Source organism: Strigops habroptila, chromosome 9, assembly GCF_004027225.2.
Source record: "Strigops habroptila isolate Jane chromosome 9, bStrHab1.2.pri, whole genome shotgun sequence".
Lineage (NCBI taxonomy): Eukaryota > Metazoa > Chordata > Aves > Psittaciformes > Psittacidae > Strigops > Strigops habroptila.
In genome coordinates, this window is record NC_044285.2 from 14,611,221 (window position 1) to 14,630,017 (window position 18,797).

General features: G+C 40.6%; 1 protein-coding gene across 16 annotated transcripts in view; it reads left to right on the forward strand.

Moving 5' to 3' along the window:
* Positions 1–15,014, forward strand: part of TCF12 (transcription factor 12) — a 168,532-nt gene extending 153,518 nt beyond the window's left edge. For 13 of the 16 annotated variants that reach the window (XM_030496888.1, XM_030496886.1, XM_030496891.1 and 10 more), the window contains 5 exons: positions 5,573–5,687; positions 6,528–6,699; positions 7,996–8,228; positions 10,909–11,062; positions 12,721–15,014. In XM_030496888.1, the coding sequence (XP_030352748.1) occupies positions 5,573–5,687; positions 6,528–6,699; positions 7,996–8,228; positions 10,909–11,051 (663 nt within the window). In that variant the 3' untranslated portion in view covers positions 11,052–11,062; positions 12,721–15,014. The remainder of the gene's footprint in view (positions 1–5,572; positions 5,688–6,527; positions 6,700–7,995; positions 8,229–10,908; positions 11,063–12,720) is intronic. The other 3 variants (XM_030496892.1, XM_030496896.1, XM_030496902.1) reach the window with 1 other exon arrangement.
* The last annotated feature ends 3,783 nt before the right edge of the window (positions 15,015–18,797 follow it).

The window sequence follows — 18,797 nt, forward strand, 5'->3', positions numbered from 1 at the left end:
CTATCATCAAAATAATTAGGTACCCCAATTGCTGAAGGGTTTGTATTCTATAAAACTGAATTAGTTCCAGGCTCTCCCGTTCGCACGTCACACATCCATTTATATTAATTTCAGAACCACTGCAGTATAGACATCAAAAAGAACTGGTTACTTTCTATAAGCTGCGTGTGTTTGGGGGCTTTTGGGGAGGGGAGTGCTTTCCAACACATACCCAGTGTTAGGTTTCTATACAACTTCACCATTACTGTTAGTAATGAAGGAAGTGATGCATAAATACTTCAGAATTTTTTTCTAATACTGTCTCATATTTAATATTTAAAGAATGTAGTTGGAAGGTTCTGCAGTGGTCCGAGGTAGCCTGCGATCTAATTATACAAAAGAAAACTTGTTTTTCCCTCGGTCTTGATGACGTGGAGTAGATTGACTGAAATTGCAGGGACAGAATTGTTCTCTGTCTGTCTTGTGGAACCTTCTGGTGCTGCTAAGCCAGATCCAGTCAAATGCAGGTGGTGCTGCAACGTACACAAAAATCTGTCTCTCTTTTAAACTAAGCTATGATAAATATTTTATCAACGTGGTTTTGATGGGTGGCAGTGGAAGATGACTCCCCAGAATGCATTCCTTGGTCTGCTGTAGTTTAATGTAGTTGTATAACCTAAATGCAGTCTAGACTTGACTTGCCACCTAATGATTGACCTGCTGTTTCAACTGAAGGATGCTTGCTCTCTGTTAGAAAAAAACCTTAGATTAGGGAAATGAAAAAAAGATTTGCTTTTGTATTTCATCTGGCTGGGTGAAACAAGCCTGCAGATCAGTTTTGCTTGAACAGTGAGTCAGCTAAAGAATTCCTTGGATTAACGTTAATTTTGTTACATCAGAATAATTGGCTCCAACAGAAGGCATCCTGTCGTGGCCTTGCCCAGTCCCCAGCGAGTGCCCTTTGCCATCATTTGCAGTCGCAGGCACTCTGCATGGCTTAGGATGGAGCCTGAAAGACGGACAGAGCAGATGCTGGCCCTTCTGGCTGTAGTGGAAACCGAGCAGTGTTAGTTAATGATGACTGCATTGCAGTAGTGCCCCCCAGTTATGGGGTGTAATTCTTGCAGTATTCAATAATCAATTAATTTCAAACTACACTTATTTACTATTTGTTTTTCTTGAAATAGTAAATGTAGGAGAACAGGGAATTTGACACACCACCTGAACCATAGGATCTAGACTTTGTTCAGAAATTAAATGCTACTTTACTTCAGAGAGCTTCCAATAAATTTTAAGAAAATAATGTATTGGCTAATATAGTGGGAAATGTCAGCATCAGTGCGGGTGTTTACCTGGGTTTGTTTGACGTGTTCGTAGGGGTTTTTAGTCAAGAAATGTTCACTGGGATTCAGCACTAAACGAAACTTCCTTGTCGGGGGAGGAAGGCGGGGGTGTCTCTTCATACAAAACATTTTTGCTCTGTAGGAAAAAAATAGAAAAGAAGTTAAATTTAATTTCCCTTGAAGATGATGATCTTGGCAGAAGGAGCTAGGAAATGAGTAATTTAACTCCTTTTTATGTAATTAGTGTAACCAGACATGGTTTTATTTTAACATTTGCTTAATTTTTGAGCCAGATTTATTTTAAAACTCCAGTTGACTTCATTTCCTGCTCGCGCTGAATGGTCTTGTTTTCTTTTTAGCTGGGCTGGCCATTAGACTTATTCAAATAGATTTTTAATATCTCAAACTCATCAAATATTTGCTAAATGGCCTTTGAAGTTGATTTGTATTTTATTTCATGTATTATTGAAAAGTTAAGGAGTAATACTCTTTTTGTTCGTATTCAAGCTGCTTTTTATTTGTCATTGTAGTACAATGGAAAAAGAACAGCCTGAATTGATTAAAAATAAATAAATAAAAGGCCTGGAAACTCAGTTAAGGATGAAACTCAATCCTTAAGTCACAGGGTTTTTCCAGGTATAACAGGAATCCAAGAAAACTGGATGCTCTCCCTGTTCCTACCCTGTGTCTGCTGCGCTGCAAGGGCAGGACAGGGCAGCACCACCCTGTGCTCTTGCGCAAAGCCCTCCCAGGCTTTCTATTTCTAAGCAGAGCTGATGCTCCCACTGAAGCACTTTGAGCTGTCCTAAGTGTAAAAATCTCGATTCCAAAGCCCTTTTCATTGTCTTGATTATGTTCACCTCAGTTAAAATTACATTAATGATCAGCTGGCGTGGCTTGAAAAGTGCATGTGTTTTGAAATACGCCTAGGTATGTCCTACAGCAGATATGAACAGACTGGTTGGGGGGGGGGGGAGGGTTGGTGGGTTTTTTTCAGTTCTCAAAAGCTTTTATTGCTACGAGTTCAAAACTAATAATGAAACTGAAGTGTGAGATGCAGACCCAGCGCTAGCAGAGCAAAGGTCCTCTCCCCACGTGTCGCTCCGGGTCGGATCTCCACATGTGCAGTAGTGTGCTGCCAGTTGCCACGATCCGTCTGGTTTTTGTTTAGTTGCCAAAAATACTGAACTGCTTTTCTAGTTTCAGGTCCCAAATGTTATCACTTAAATAGACTTAAATAAGTTCTGCCCTCACGGGGTTTTTTTTAAACTCACAAGTCAGCGTGGCTGCACATTGCCCTCTGCACGAGTCTTTCCTGAAGCACGTAGAACTCCGGTTTGCGTTGGTAAACGAGACACTGAAAGAGCCGGTGCGGGACTGTGGGCTCTCTCAAGCTGTCCTTTTACTACGCTGGAACCTCTTTGATTTGCCGAGAACCCCAAGCACGCGTTAGGCTGTCACTGTCTGGGGAAGACGCAGGGAGGTGAGCGGTTTCAGTACGTTTAGCAGGCGGGGTGTGTGTGTGTGTGCCGGAACGCCGCCGCGCCGCCCGGCTGCCATTTCGCGGCCCCGCCGCGGGCCGGGCTTTACCTCAGCGGCCCCTCGGCGGGCTCAGCCCGCCCGCCTTTGTCGCGCGCAGCCGCCGCCTCTCGCGGGCGGGGGCGGGGCGGAGGCGCCCAGCTGTATGCTAATGCGGGCAGCGCGCGCCGCCCCGCCCCGCGCAGCTGGCGGGTGCCCCGGGCCCGGGGTGGGGGGAGTGCGGGGAAACCGCCTGAGGTGGGGGTCGGTAGCACCGGTAACACCCGCCTAGGGGTGGTTTGTGCGGGGGGCGGCAGAGCTCAAGGCACAAAGTGCCCTTCGGAAGGGTTAGAGGGAGCACGAGGTTGCGCTGCATTGAGATGCAGATGGGGAGAGCCTCTTCTCGAAAGGGGGGTCGGGAGGAAGAAAAGCAAACTCGGTTTTCTAAGCTCGATGTTTAAGATACTAAAGGTCCAGTTTGGTGCCTTGAAGCAGGCTCAGATTAGCCGTGCTTACAGGAAGCAGCTCTGGGCCTTCACGTGGGGTACAGTGACTTTCAGCAAGTCTCCTGGTTTGGGGATTATTTTGCTTGCCTGTTTGGATTTTGTAGCACATCACAGATCAGAGATGAACATTCATGTCATGGTCAGGTTTGTGACACCCTAGCTCTTCAGATTCCTGTATGAATCTTGTTAATCTAAATTGTATGCGTTGATTTTGTAAGCCTGTTTCAAAGGCCTGGAACATGGACTTGAATTCAGCTTTTATTTCCAATCTGTTTCTTGCCTGTATCAGAACTGATGTGCTAATCTCTCCCATCTAGATTAGCACTAGATCTGGAAGTTGCCAGGGTTCTGGCAGCTGCTTCGTTTGGACACAGCTTTAAGAAATTTTTGCCTTTTGTAAGAAGTACGTTTTGGAACAAACTTGGCCCTAAAGTGATTCATAGTCTGTAGCTTGAATAAAAGCACCCTCATGTGTTAGGACTTAGCATGACCAGAAGAGCAAAATCACACACACGACCTGCAGGGCAGAATTAGGGGGAGACTCGGGTTTGGAAGTGCTGTGTGGAGAAGGAGCTTTATATTCCCGTTGTAAAGAGTCTTGTCTCATAGGCTGGAAGTCCCAGGCTCTGCTCGTTACTCCTAGTGAATTCCCAGCGCCCACAGGAGCTGAGATGACTGCATCCATAGCGGAACTTCTCACAAACAAAGCCTATTACACACACAGGAAGATAAAACATGCTTTAAATAGCAACAGATATTCCGTAGTATACAAGAGATTTTCTGCAGAACAATAGATACAAATAGCAGCCCAGAATGACCTGATATTAGTTAAGGCACTCCCCCCCTTCCTTTCTTGTTCCTGTGTGTTAGCTTACAGGAACGAGTGTGTATTAAACAAAGGATAAACTTGCATAAGGGTATTTATCTCTCTCTGGGTAAAACCCATACTAAGACATGAAAGGTGGAAGCTGCATTAATTACTCAAGAGGGATTCAAAGCTCAGCAGTTTACTAGGATTGAAGGATTTATTGAAAAACAGTGGTTCTCATGTGTAACTCCGGGCAATAAACCTATTTAATTAAAGGCTTAATCTTCTAGTTGACATGTTTGCTACTGTTCCAATAAAAAGCTTCATCTGTAGCCAATTTTTGTAACTATACAAATAATAGTAGAATCCTCAGCTTTGTTAGGGTTTGGGGTTTTTTTTTAACTGTTTAATTGTATTGTGGTGGTTGTATTATAAATATTTAAAGGACTTTGGTGTCTTTAGGAATCAAAAGCTTTAAATGGTCTGCATTCCAGATTATTTAAATACAGGCAGTGTGTCTTTACCTCTTCCCTTCTCAAACAAAAGAATATGATTTTTTTATAGAGGTTTGCATTAATAACAGTATTCCGCGTTGAGCAGAGTTTTTTAACAGATTTGCCTGTTCACGCTGGGCATGCGCGCTCATCGCTGTCTTGCATAAGTACCATTAATTCAAGTTTATGCTTCATCTCAATGCTTGCTGCTTGGAAATTTGATCGTGATGTATTATGAAGGAGCAGATTAGAACATACTGAGAGGTGGTAGGAGCAGTTGGATGCCTGGGTTATTTTTGTATGATAAGATTCTGTAATGGAACTAAACTAAATGTATTTAGCTGAGAAAGGGGGAAAATGAGAGGGAATTATGAAAGTGAACAAAATAGTATTTTGATATTAGATCCAGTTCTGCCTTAATCCTGTTTCAGCAAACAAAGTGAGGAGATGCTATTTATACATGTGTGTGTCTGTGTACGTGAGCGTAGGGCAGTATACACACCTTACGCATGGGGTGAAGACCATTATTGCCCATGATTTAAGGATCAAAATGTTACGTGTACTAGAGTTGCTAGTTGAATTAGTTTAAACAATCAAAGGTTAATCAAGTTTTATACACCTCGGGTATAAATCAAAGAGAAAACTCTGTAGTGTTCTCTGGGAAAATAGTGAAAAACCTTGTTGCTAGGTTGCTGTGTTATTCCAAACAGGTGTTGGTCACTGCTTGAAATACAGCTTAATCCCTTGTGGTGTGATCAAGTGGTGTAGTGTAATAGCATCTTCCAACTAAATCTTTCCTTTACCAAGCTAGAACTTTTACTTGGGTTTGTAATCCAGCAAATACTTTGTCTTTCAAACTTCTATATCTGGACTGTTTCTTTGAAGCACATCTTTATTGGAAGTGTTTGCTTTGCTTTGCTTTAGGTTGGGACTCATCGGGAAGAAAGCGTCAGCCTCAGCAGCAACCATTCAGTTCTTCCCAGTGCAGTTTCTGCTCAGAGCACAGAACTAAATCATAAAACACAAGAAAGCTACAGAGGTAATTTTCCAGTGATTTTAAATGCTGAATGGGGTCTGCAGTAATCCAGAGCCAGTGAGGCTGTAAATCTTGGTAAAATTGCATCAGCACAGGGAATAGAGACATAAATGATGTTCAGAAATAGAAATTAATTATAAATACTGTAAACCACTGCTGTGAAGGATCCCTGCAACAGTTTTGAGGGCATCCCTGCGTCAGACTTGACCCACTGTAGTTTGAGCAGAAGACTCTGCATTACAGTCACGTTCTCTTGGCTGAAGGAGCCATAATGGCATTTGCAGTACTGCATCCATTTCCGAATCGGCAGGAAGGGCTGCAGAGTGAGCTGAGGCCAGGTTTCAGTCCAGCTAATAAAAAGAAGTCCTTCCATACGGGTGTTACAGTTCCCTCAGTTTTTAGCTTGAAGTATTAAGCTATAGAAGACAGAAGTCAGCTTACTCGTTAGCATGCCTGCACCATTTAGGGAGATGCATGTTGCACGTTTGATCTAAGCCCAAGCCTTGATGTCAGTGCAGCTCTGCCCTTAAATTTGCAGCCCAGACATGAGGTGCAAGTTTCCTTACTTCACTGAAGTCCTGCTGTCTTTAACAGTGTTTTTCTTAGATGAAGCTGTTACTGATCAAGCTGCTCTGAGTTGTGATCCCTTTACGACCCCTGACACATGCCCAAGTACAGCAGTGTTACCAGGATTTCTCTTGTTGCTGTTGCCAGAGTGTAGTTTCTCCTGTCATCTTCCCAGACTTTCTGCTCGGCTCTGGCCTCCCACTGACAATATCTGCTTGAGATTCTCTTTGGCATTTCATGCCTGCGATACTCACACTGATCTCTGCTTGCTTGCAGCATTGTCAGGTGGCTTACAGAGCCAGTCTGTGGCTATAGGTCCAACAGAAATCAAGTCTGAACATAAGGAGAAGGATGAAAATATACATGAACCCCCCTCATCGGATGACATGAAATCAGATGATGAGTCCTCCCAGAAGGATATCAAGGTCTCATCTAGAGGCAGAACAAGGTGGGTTGCTGACATGACCTAGAGAATTTGTGTTTCCTTAATGCTCTGTAGCATGCTGTCCTTAAGTTTGATGAATTTATTTCAAGGCTTTTGCATTACCTCAGTGCATATATTAATAGCTGAAATACATAAAGAGTTTAAGTATTTGTATCCATTTCAATACAGAATGGAGGATTTTCTGGGGAAATCACTTGAAAAGTGTGCATTCCCTTATGTTGGTGCCTTGCCTGATACCTGCTTGTGTACACACAAGTAGTGTAAGATTCAGAGAGCCCTGCCCAGCACAGAGGATGGGAGAACGTTAGAAACCTGCGATACTTTGTACCTGGGCCAGGGCTGTGCTTCTAAACGTGAGCCAGTGGCGATGGAGAGCAGCAGCCTGGTAACGCTGATTCACTGGGGTGAGCGTGATAGGTACACAGTCTGTGAAACACTTCTCCCTTCCCAAGCCATATGCAAAAAACCTGGAGCTGACACCGGATAAAATTCTTCTGGATCTGCCTGATAGGCCTGACACAAGCATTGACATTTGGGATAACAGTAAACAATGAGAGTTTTGCAACCACTGGCAGCAGAGTCTGTATCATCACGTGTGCCTAATGGCATTTTAGCGTGTTGATTTTAGTTAGAGCAGAGGTTTTGCATAGTTTTAGACTGAACTGGACAACCCTATATTTAAAAAAAAAAGGCTATGCAAGTTAATACAATAATTTGAAGTGATACAAGAATTCTAAACAGAACTGTTCAGCTCTACGCTGGGTATTAGCAGATAAAATAGTTCGAAACTTGGCCAGTAAGGTCTTTAACAAAACTAGTACTTTTTAATAAGCACAGTAAATGGAAAATTACCTGACTGCCTTTTTATATAAGCAGATACATTGGAAACTGGCTGAACTACTTGTTGAAAAGGCTTTATTCCTCACCTGATGAGACGGCTGAGTTACCTCTTCACTCTTTGAACATTCTTCAGTGATTGAGTGAAGGGGTAGTTTTGCTTCAAGGGGCAGCGTGTTGCCACTACTTTTCCTAGAGATGTTTGCTGAATATTGTAGACAATATTCTGTGGATATTCTTCAGCCAGGCACCATTTAAAACTTATTTTCAGAAAGAGGTAGGAACAGCAAGAATTACCTTGAATACTTAAGCACTGATTTGGAACACTTTCTTAGTTATCTAAGTATACTTCAATATGAAATAGTTTAAGTGGAAAAAGTTTAATTTCATCAGCTGAAAATTTTGAACCAGCAGCAGGATCACTTGATACTTCACTAGACTTTTATTTATACTTTCTTGCAGCAGTACTAATGAAGATGAGGATTTAAACCCAGAGCAAAAAATAGAAAGAGAAAAGGAGAGAAGAATGGCAAATAACGCTAGAGAACGTTTGCGTGTACGAGACATTAATGAGGCGTTTAAAGAACTTGGCCGTATGTGTCAGCTTCATCTGAAGAGCGAGAAACCCCAGACGAAGCTGCTTATTCTTCACCAGGCTGTGGCAGTCATCCTCAGTCTAGAGCAGCAAGTGAGAGGTAAATTATTTAAAATACTGACATATCTTGCCTTAAATTGTAACAAGCACTTATTTAGTAGCACAAAAAAAGAGATCTATTTTAAGACAAACCTCATGTAACTGAAATATTAAAATGCAGTGAATTTAACCTCATTTACTTAGGGCTTAACATTAAACACATAATGGGGAGGACAGAGGAAACCTACTTCGATTGAATCAAAGACACATTAAAGTTCAGATGCGCCTTGCTTGAACTTTTGATCAGCCCCGAGTGGGTCAGGCAGTTGGATGAGATGACCCTTGTAGGTCCTGTCCAACTGAAATAGCCTGTCCTTTGTATCTGGCATGAGCATTTCATCAGGTTTTGCTCTCTTGGACTTGTGAATAGCCATCTTCCTCAGTGTCCTGCTGACAGAAGTGCATTGAGTGACTGGAAAAGTCTTTCAGATGTGGATGATTATCAGTGGTTATACTTGCTTAATGCACTACATCTTTGAATCACTGATGCCACTGAATGATGTCAGTATTTTGTTCTCATGTACCTTATTTTTACTTCCATTCCCTATTTTGTTGTGTTTTGCACAGGAGATCAAAGCAATAGTTAAAAGTTTAATGAAGGTGACAAAGGGAATAACTCAACACAAGCTTATGTACTTTGTAGTAAGGATGAGATCCTGTGTTTTCAGGCAGAGTTTTACTTGACTTGGTTTTTAATAAAGCCACGCACTGTCTCCAGTCAGAGCTCTTCCATAGAGTGAGTAACTACTCTGCAGATGAGGCACCCAAGTAGTGCCATGGCAAAGCCCTATTTTAGCATCTCTTGAGACTTTGACCTTGGGAATTGTTTTGCTCTGATAATGACATAGTCTGGAAGATAAGGTTGAATGTTACAAAGAAGTCAGAATAACATTAATCAAGCATGGTTTTTAATGTTTAAAAACCATCAAGTCCATCTCTTGGCTCTCCCAGATTCTGTCAATCACAGAAAGCTGTGTGTGAAAACTAATAAAATCACTTTTGCCTTGGTCGGAGGTTGCTTCCGAACCTTATGTCTCTGGTAGAAATCTTTTTCTGTATGTACTTACAGTTAAATTGGACCTATTCTGCAGGCAGTGTAAATTGAGAGCTTTTCCTTCCTCACGCGTACATCTCAGCTCCTACTCCCCGTGCATCACAAGCACACGGTGCCTCTCGTGCAAGAGGCTGCGCTCCCTGTTTACCTCCGCATCTTTCTTAGCACCTGTTCCTGACAGCAAGTGACCGGAGCTTTGTGCAGTGCCCGGAGGAGCTTTCACCAGTGTGTTGTATAATTGCATCAGCCATTTCCTCTCCCTGCTGGTAATGAGGCTTCTCATTCTGTGATTGGTGCTATTCAGACTGAAACGTTTCAGATTTTGAGCTCTAACTGTAGGCTAGCATTTTTATCTCCGTTCCCTAAATCGCTGTAAATTAACTTCCTTTCAGAGTTTCCACATAATTAAATCTTCTTTAAAACTTAAAGACAAGCCAGATTTAAACAAAGAAAACTGCGATTAAGAAAAGTTAGCAGTTTTGGTTGGGTTTTTTTCCCAGTAGACTCTTTAGGAGTGTTCATCTTTAGGAAATGCAGTAGGAGGCAGTTGGTAATGACTTGGGTGAAAGCAGAATTAGCAAGTCTGTCCAAATTTGCCTCTGTCAGATTACCCTTGTAAAATGCGAACTGCAGTTACTGTGGGGCGCCTGTGCAGTGCAAGAGAAGGGCTTGTGCTGTCTGTTCAGTCTTGGCAGTCTCCTTACAGCTAAAATTATATCTGCAATCTTAAACTGCAAAACAGAATTCACTGACAGCTAGAAAAATACCTCAACATGTTGATTAAATTCAACATGCACTGGTAGAATATAGTACACACTTTTTGTGTGTCTTTTTGGCCATGGCAGTTTGCATCTTTTGTATTTCGGTTCATGAAAAACCATTTTGAAGAACAGAAACAGTAGACTGTTAGAAACTATCATAATTTGAAAACTAGATCCAAATCTACAGCTATTGAAGCTAATTGGGGAAGTGGAAACATACTGATGGAGGTAGCTTGATAGCTGGTCCACAGCTGGCTATGTAAAGTACTGACTGTGATGTGAGAGGAAACATGGTTTGAAAAAACATGAGCCTTCTGCTCTGTGCCACTGTCATATTCTTTAGATTTAAGGTGATTTCACAGACACGAGGGTATGAGGAGAACTACTGACTCAGGACATTCGACCTCCCCTGTTCTAACAGCAGGTTAATATTAAGGTGAAGAAAGAAGCAGTAACGTTACTAAAACTAGCGTGCTGTCAGTAAGGTTGGTGTGACTTCAGCATACCAATGAAACACAGAAATAAATCTGGGGTTTTTTGCATTGTAAATTCCGACAGTTCTCATTTGGCACGTTAGCAACTTCTGGTGACAAGGGAGGCACTTTTTAGCAGGTTTTTGAGGGGGTGGGTAGGCACTTAGTAAAGTTTGGGGGATTTTTAAAATTTTTTTTTAATACCGGCTTAGGAGATGCCTGGTAGGGTTTTCAGTAGTGCTTGTCTACTGCGTTAGACACCTGCATTTTAGCACAGGGACATCAGGAGTTCAAAGAGGGAAGCTGCGTAGCTATTTTTACTACAGCGGTTAATGGATCGATACTCCCCGAGGTATCAGTGTGTGGGATGTTAACATTTTGTTTCTGTTCCAGAGCGAAACCTAAACCCTAAAGCAGCCTGCCTTAAGAGAAGGGAAGAAGAAAAAGTTTCTGCCGTATCGGCAGAGCCGCCAACACCACACCCAGGAAGCCACCCTGGCCTGAGTGAAACTACCAACCCTATGGGTCATATGTGAACACCAGCCAGGTACGACTCTGGTCTAGAGGGGAGCAGCTCTTGTTGCTTTTTATTGGCTACAGTTTGGGAGATGTAGATGTGCCTGTTCTTAGTTACTGAGCTGCCACTAGCACCAAACTTCTTCATGCTGCTAAGTACTTTGAGGTCTCTGAGCATAAGCAAAGCGTGCAGATTTGTTTAGTTTTATAATAAAACAAAATCCCAAAAAGTTGTCGTTAAACTCTTCATTTCCATGCGTTGTTGCCAATGGCTACATCTCTTGGCTCAGGTGGCCTCCTTGGCATGACATCAGAGGAATAGTTAACAGTTTGTTAGATAAGCCAAGCATAATAGAAATGAATTATACATTTTTAAATGATCTAAATATCACATTAGCTCGTTTAAAAATCCATGTAGTTTCCCAGTGCTGAAACAAACAGTTAGAGAGACTTCTCATCGCAGAGAGATTTGCTATCTGGCTTAAGGCCAGTCATTCTAGCTCATCTTGTGTGCCCAATGGAGATTGCTTGACTATCTTAAGTCACAGTCTCTATTAGTAAAGATAGTTAAGATTTAAAAAGTAATGCTTACAGCTTTGCAAGGTAAATCAGTATTTCCAAAAGCCCCATGTAGTCTAAAACGCAGTGGTTCATTTAAACCATGCTGATGGGGTGGCCTTACAGGGATATTAGTCTTCTGGTTTTCTTACATGTGGTTGCTTGGTTGGATTTTTTAAATCATTGGGAAAAACTTGATTTTGAGAAGACAAAATTCTGAGTATTCCATGTCTTCTAAAATAGTAGAACTGTTGCCAGTTTCAGAACAAGTAAGGAGTTGGGTTTGATGCCCTTACTTAAATCCATAACTTTACTAAATTTTATGTTAGAGAGGTTTGTTGTTGTTGTGTACACAGACTAGTTTGCTTCTATTTTAGCTTAAGGTAAAGGCATCCATCTTGCCAGAATGCGTTCCGTGGAAATTTATTATTCACTTGTGTTCCTTAGAAAGCAGCAAAATGGCATTGAAACCGAGCCTTACTCAAGGCGGTACTTTTTCCCCATCTCTCATAGGCATCTGCTTGCTTCATAAACAAAATGGGGTTTCTTTTTAGGAAAAGAAGGTGCTTAGAATGTCTTTAATTTGTTTTATTCCAAACCAAAGCAACAGGTTACTTCTAAATTGTCAGATAGTTCTTGATTCAGAATTTATAGCCTGTTCTTGCCATGTTAATAAAATGTACCGCTTTCAAAAGTTTATTATATCTTTGTTTTTTAATAGCAGTAACTTTGTGAGGTGACTCAGGTGTGATGTTGACGTGGAAAGCTCATTGGGTATATGGCGATGCCTACCTTCAGCAGTAGTGATTCGCTTTGGGTACTAACTCCTGCTTATTTTAGAGACCAAAGTCAAACGCAAATTGAAGGTTTGAGGTTTGCAGACTACACTTTCTCCCATACCCAGGAAGTCCAAATAGAATGTTCCTGAGAGTGAACTGTTCAGTGTGTCATAGTCAGTATGGATATCTCTGGAAAGGCGGATTTCAAGGCCTCTCACTGTGATTTTTCTTTTGCGCTTAACTGACTGAAAATGCTGTAAGATAAGGTTTAAATTAGTTCTCCAGTGTTGATACCATGCCTCTTATTGATTCTTTTCCTAATACCCATTTCCTCTTCCAAATTTCTTTCTAGAATTCCAGAATTATTGGTAGGATACACAGAAGGTGACCTTTCTTCACAAGGACACAGACAACATTATATGAAGACACAAACCTGACAGGAGAAAACACTTGAAGCAAGAAACCCAAATGCAATCTTATGATCAAAGCTACTGGTCAACACCTGCATCAGGATTGAAGATACAAGATCTTCAGACAGAATTTCAGCCCATGAAATACTCTGAACATATCATTCTGTTGCAAGCAGTGTGTCGCTTCTGCACAATCAGAGACTGTTGTGATCTCTCCACTCATTGTGGAAGTTGCCTTGTGCCTAAACTGAATTGACAAATGCATTGTAACTACAAATTTTATTTATTGTTATGGAACTGTAAAGGTCTACATATAAAGGGAAAAGTTAACATGTTAAAGGCTGATAAAGTTTCAGCTGGATGCCAGCATTTGCTAAAGCTGTTCACATTCAGAGAACAAAGCAGTGATAAACATCGACCCGTAGCATTCCCAGCATACCTATTAGTGTCTTAAAAAAGGAAGGGAAAAGTCTTTTGTTGTCCTTTCCTCTCCTTTTGCCATATGACTAGTGTTTTCCATGCAATAGGAAACTATTCCTTGGTATAGCTTTTTTTTATGTTATTTTTGGTCTCTGGTAATCTGAACAGTTATGGTCATAGTCACCCTTCCATACTGAGCTCTGTGCTTCAAAGCCAGTGAGAGGCCTGGTGAAGGCTGCCAGCAGGAGCCATGCTGTGACCATAACATTTCTTGGATTTAAAAAGTTATTTTTATTTTCCCTCAGACTTTCCTCAAATACTTTTTTTTTTGTTTGTTTGTTTTTCTAATTATAAACAAAACCTTTTTAGGCTTCTAGGCTTCATAGTAAAGCTTGTAACGTGAAGTGTAAATTGGGTGGGGAGAATCTACTTTGTTAGAGTTGCTTTGTTTTCCGAGCAGTAAGTACTACATATAGTACATGTAAAGTGTTAGCTGTATGTAAGCACAAAATGCATTAAAATACAAAGGAGATTTTTTTTCAGGCTGTAATTTTGGTGAATAGTGAAATCCTACATTCACCGTGGCAGGTAGTGTGATGCTATAACCACCAGTATGGTGGGCTTCCTTACATAATGGAATATAAGAGCAATGGTCACCAGTTTTTCCTTACTGTATACATTAATTATCTTGTCATTTTTGTATGGCTTGTCAGTGGAGAAAAACCCAGTGTGAATCAAATGCCCCCCTTCCAAGCCACATCAGCATTGAACCTTCAAATGTTTCTCCACCAGAACAGTGTCCATAAGTATTCCTTTGTCACAGATGTGTTGAAATGGTTAAAATCCCTTTGAACTTCCATGGAAACTGTCTTCCACTGCAATGACCATGGGAGGAAATTTCCTACGCCAAGGTTGTCTGAGCTATTGTCCATATAGTGCATCTTTCATCACTGGCAATTGGTTCACACACAAAACAGGAACAAACCAGTAATTTTTATGAAGTCATTTAAATTGAAAGAACAAAGGATGGATTGTTAAAAATAAACTAATGAATTTCAGCTCATGGTTTGGATGGTTCCTAACAAAACAGTTTGTGGAATTAGTGGACTCATTTCTATTACTTTAATTTGCATAGATCATCAAATAACACCTGATTATATCTGTGGCCTTGTTCTTCATTTCAGTGTTTATCAGCTAAACAAATTTGTTGCTTATGACGTGTGAAAGTGATCACGTGCCACTGCCTGGCCTTTTTCCTTCTAAGCTTGTTGTCTTTTTGGCTATATTAGACTTTGCAGTATGCCCAGAAGCTTTCCTTCATAAAATAGAAAGAAAAAAACATTTGGCTTATTTTTCACTGTAGCTAGTCTTTTATACAATAATCTTGTAAGAAAATTTCTTGAATTCTAAATATTACTCTTTCTAGATTTTTGAAATCGAAAAAGTTTTCAGTAAAAAGTTTCTTACTTTATTTTACTATATTAGGTAGTAAAAATGTAGGGTTATTTACCATAACCTGTTCATTAATATCAGAAATTTACAATAGCATTGTAAGACCATAGTAGGGTTCTAGCATACCGTGTAGTACCTATGGAGTATTGTAAGAGCTAATTGTCCGAGATGAATTGCTTCTCATCTTGTTCTCCAGTTTCCATTGTTGGTTTATTGCAGATTTGTACCCTGTGTCAAATTTCAAGGTATTGCTGATAAACCTTTCCAACCAGCAGCAAGAAGTTCAAAAAAATTTCTGTCAATGTAACAGAAAACACTATGTATATAACATTTATGTAGCAATAAATGTGCCATCTTTTTTTAACATGGTAAATCAGTGAGTTTTTTAAATTTCTCTCTCTTCATAGGTAATGTGTTGCTTGAAAAACACCAGCAAAATCAGCTTCCACCTTTATCTAAATAAAACCTAACATCCTTTCTCGAGGTACACAGCATAAGCTGCAGGCACAAGAAGTGTAGTTGCTACTCCCTGTGAAGCCGATAGAGAAATTCCCAGCGAGCTGAGGAGGAGCAGTACCCCGCCTGCGTTCACTGCTGCACAAAGGGGATTGCACAGGCAAATAGCAGTCTGGGAGCAGAAGCTGAGCCACAGCTATATGCCTCCTGTTACATCTTGTTCCTTTACTTTGCCTGTCCTTCAGATAGGTGGCCCTTTCGTGCATTGAAATTCAGGACTGAATTACTTCTGAATCAATGCATTTACATAGGTTTTATGAAAAAAAAAAAAAAGGGGGGGGAGTCTGTATCTTGAGCTTGAAATTAAAATTTTCCCATTTTCTACAATTTTTCTTTCTGTGAGTGCAAATGAAAGAAAATGGCAGAGTACAATGTCCGAGGCATACACCATTCAGTGGTGAAATCTTCATGCAGTTCTTAGTCCACAACTGTTTAAGCCAAAAACCTCAAGTAACAAGCAGACTTGGCCGAAGCTTGACTTTTTCAACTCTTCTCTAAATAAATATCCCTGGGAAAAGCACATCAAAGACAAAAGCAAATAGATACACTGTACATATAAAGCTATGATGTTTAACTGAATGTGGTGTATGTCAGCATAGCTGCTGTGTACTGCATTCTTTCCAACTCTTCAGACTGTCCTCTGTAATCTTAAAAAATCCAATGACCATGCTGAGATCTGGTTTACGCTGTGACATTGTCAGCATGCCTACACAGGCAAGTTTTTCTAATACGCCAGCACTTTAACCGCTGGCAAATCTAACATGGTCTGGCCAAACACAGGAGGTGAGACTCAACTTTGTAAGTATGTCTTTTAGTATGTCTTTAGTAGTAGCTGGGAAGAGGTGCCGAGGTGCCCTGGTGCATTCCCCAGCACACATTCTCAATTCTAACTTACTTCAGTAATAATAACAGATCCAGCCTTTGAGTATCAATCATTGCTCCTCTCCCCGTTTCTGAACGAGACTTACTACAAGTTTGTCACTTCTTTCAGAGAGTAAAAATGGCATTTCCTCTTTGTATTTACCACACTTCTGCTGTCCTGTTTGCATACACTTTCTGATCCTAAGTCCTTCAATACCTTTGATAAATACAATTCTGCTAGAATGAGCATTTGGAATATTGTAGCAAAGCTTTGCTCTAAATCTAAAGCATGTGAGAGGCTTAAAATGGACCCCATCTTTTTTGCCTCCAGCACTAAGTAAATGCTGTTAAAAAGAAGATTCTGGATTCTTTATGTAAGGGTTAACATTGTTCCAAGGATTAGTCAACATTTTCCCCATTAGCATCTGGAAATCATGGCAGAACAAAACCAAAATGCAACAGTCTGTAAAAGACAACCTGGATGGTAAACTGCTTTTTGTTTGTAACATTAATACCTTATGCTTCCTAGTATACCTAACCTGTGGATACTAAAATGTCCTGTAGAAGGAAGAAATACTTTGTCCTAATTTGGAAGCCTGGCAGCACTTCAAGAGTGAGGTTCAAGAAGGCTCAATAGGAATGAGTAAGCAAGCTGACACCTTCCTGCTTCCAGACACCATCCAGACAAGATGTGGCCAGAGGTGAGAGCCACAATATGGCTGCCCTGGTCACAGGGCATCCCTAACCCAGGGATGGAGGGTTGCATCCCTGGTGACAGGCACAGCCCCAGCTCCTGCCTTCCTGCTGCTCACCTGCCCAGCACAGCGAGGGACAAGTTTCCCAGGAAGTGGGAAAATGGTGCTAACTGGAGACTGCCACAGTCCTTTCTTTTCCCTTCCAGCTTCTGCTGTCAAAGTGCAGATAAGTCAGGTGCTATTTGTGGGGGGTGTTTTGTACTGATTAACCATCGTTTGCTTTGCTGAAGTTAATCCCGCTGTCAAACTTGATGCCACCGCAAAATACTGTGAGTTTATTTCCTGGTTAAGACACAAATATACTGTTCAACTGATACCACAAGTAACTGCATGTGCATGTTCAGTATGACAGCTAGTCAGGCTGTTTGTCTGCAGTCCCCTGGGACTGTTTGTTATGGTCTGACCAGTTGGTCTTAGGCTCTGAAACTGCAAATCATCTGGGCTGTAAACGGAATCTCTTTCAATTCTCTCCTGGCTTTTCAAACGTTTTGATGCAATTAACAACATCTGTTAAATAAAAACCGATTAAAAAAAATAGTCCTAAAAAAATTATACCAAATGTCGAGTGAGATACAGATCTCTTTCAAAATGTCGATTGTAACTGATGAAGGGCAGATCTGTTAAGGTCAGTGGTGGAGTTAAATGTTTGGAATTCTGGTTGTTTCAGGTAAACTAGAGAAACAAGACCACCACAGCTGTTTCATTTTCAGGAGAGAGCCACTGTATTTTTAACAGTATCACCTAAATATAGAGAGACAAACGAATTAAATATAAACTACATCATAACAGTAACTGCTGCCAACTGTGATTGAACAGATGAGAAAGTAATTTACAATATAATTCAAAATTCAGTCTATGTTAGACATAGACCCCTGCTAGTACTGGACTTCAGAAAAGCATGAGAAACCTATGCAGGTCCTATAGCTGGAGATTTCTTTCCATCAAACCTTGAACAACATACTAAGTTATGTTTGTTTTGGAAAACTCAACAATTCAGCTTTTAAAAAGATAAAAATCCAGGAAGAAATTATTCAAAGTAAATGGACATGACATCAAACTCTTGTATAAAATGAACACAACAGTGTCTTGCTATCATAGCATGTGGATTTGAGGCCCTACTTTCTTTTTTTTGTGCTGAGGCTTTTTCTGTCCCCCTCCACTATATTTTAGTGACTAAGAAAAGCTCTTCGAAATGCCAGAACAGGCTGTTTCATTAGTTTGCTAGATTACTCACTTATACACAAGTAAATTAAGTGGTTCCTTGTGCGCATGGAAGTTCTGACACACAATGTTGCATTAAATGCACACATTCTCTATCCAGTAAGCCAAAAGGAAAAATAAATACTTGTGGCGGAATTGTAGGTGGTTAGTCTTTCAGATCCAAACACAACTAAAGAAATTTCACGAACATGAATGAGTCTGTAGCAATCACTATAAAAATAAGTTCTCCAAACATGAGGTTATAAAATCATCTGTAGAATGAGGTATCCAAGGACTAGTCATTTCTCTGCATTTTACTCCATAAATGAGAAGAGATGATCAGAAGCATTAGCTTATCACAGAAGCAGAATTAATCACTAGCCCTAGTTTGTGTGTTTGTTGGAAAGACACTAAATAGCCAATTGTTTGCTGTACAACCAGATTAGGTTCTCCAGACTACCCCCAAATGATTTTCTCTGACCTCTGAAATAACTGCTTACAAAATCAGATGAGATCTTTGAGGCATTTGGGCTTGATATTTACTGTATCAGCATCAGTCACTCAAGCTAGAACCTCAATGCGCTAGCATGAAAAATCCCCATCAGAAAATACTGAAAACTGGCTCTATAGGAGAAATCTCCTACACATAAATACAAAATGATAAGGTGGGGGAAATTTTTGGATCATGTTTTGAATTGTCATCAGAATGATCAGTTCACACCTGCAAAAGCTGGAGAGGGTATCACAATATTTTGTTTTTAAGGTGACATAGGAAGGAAGGAAGTCTTTCAGATACACTTCAAGTTCTGTTTGTA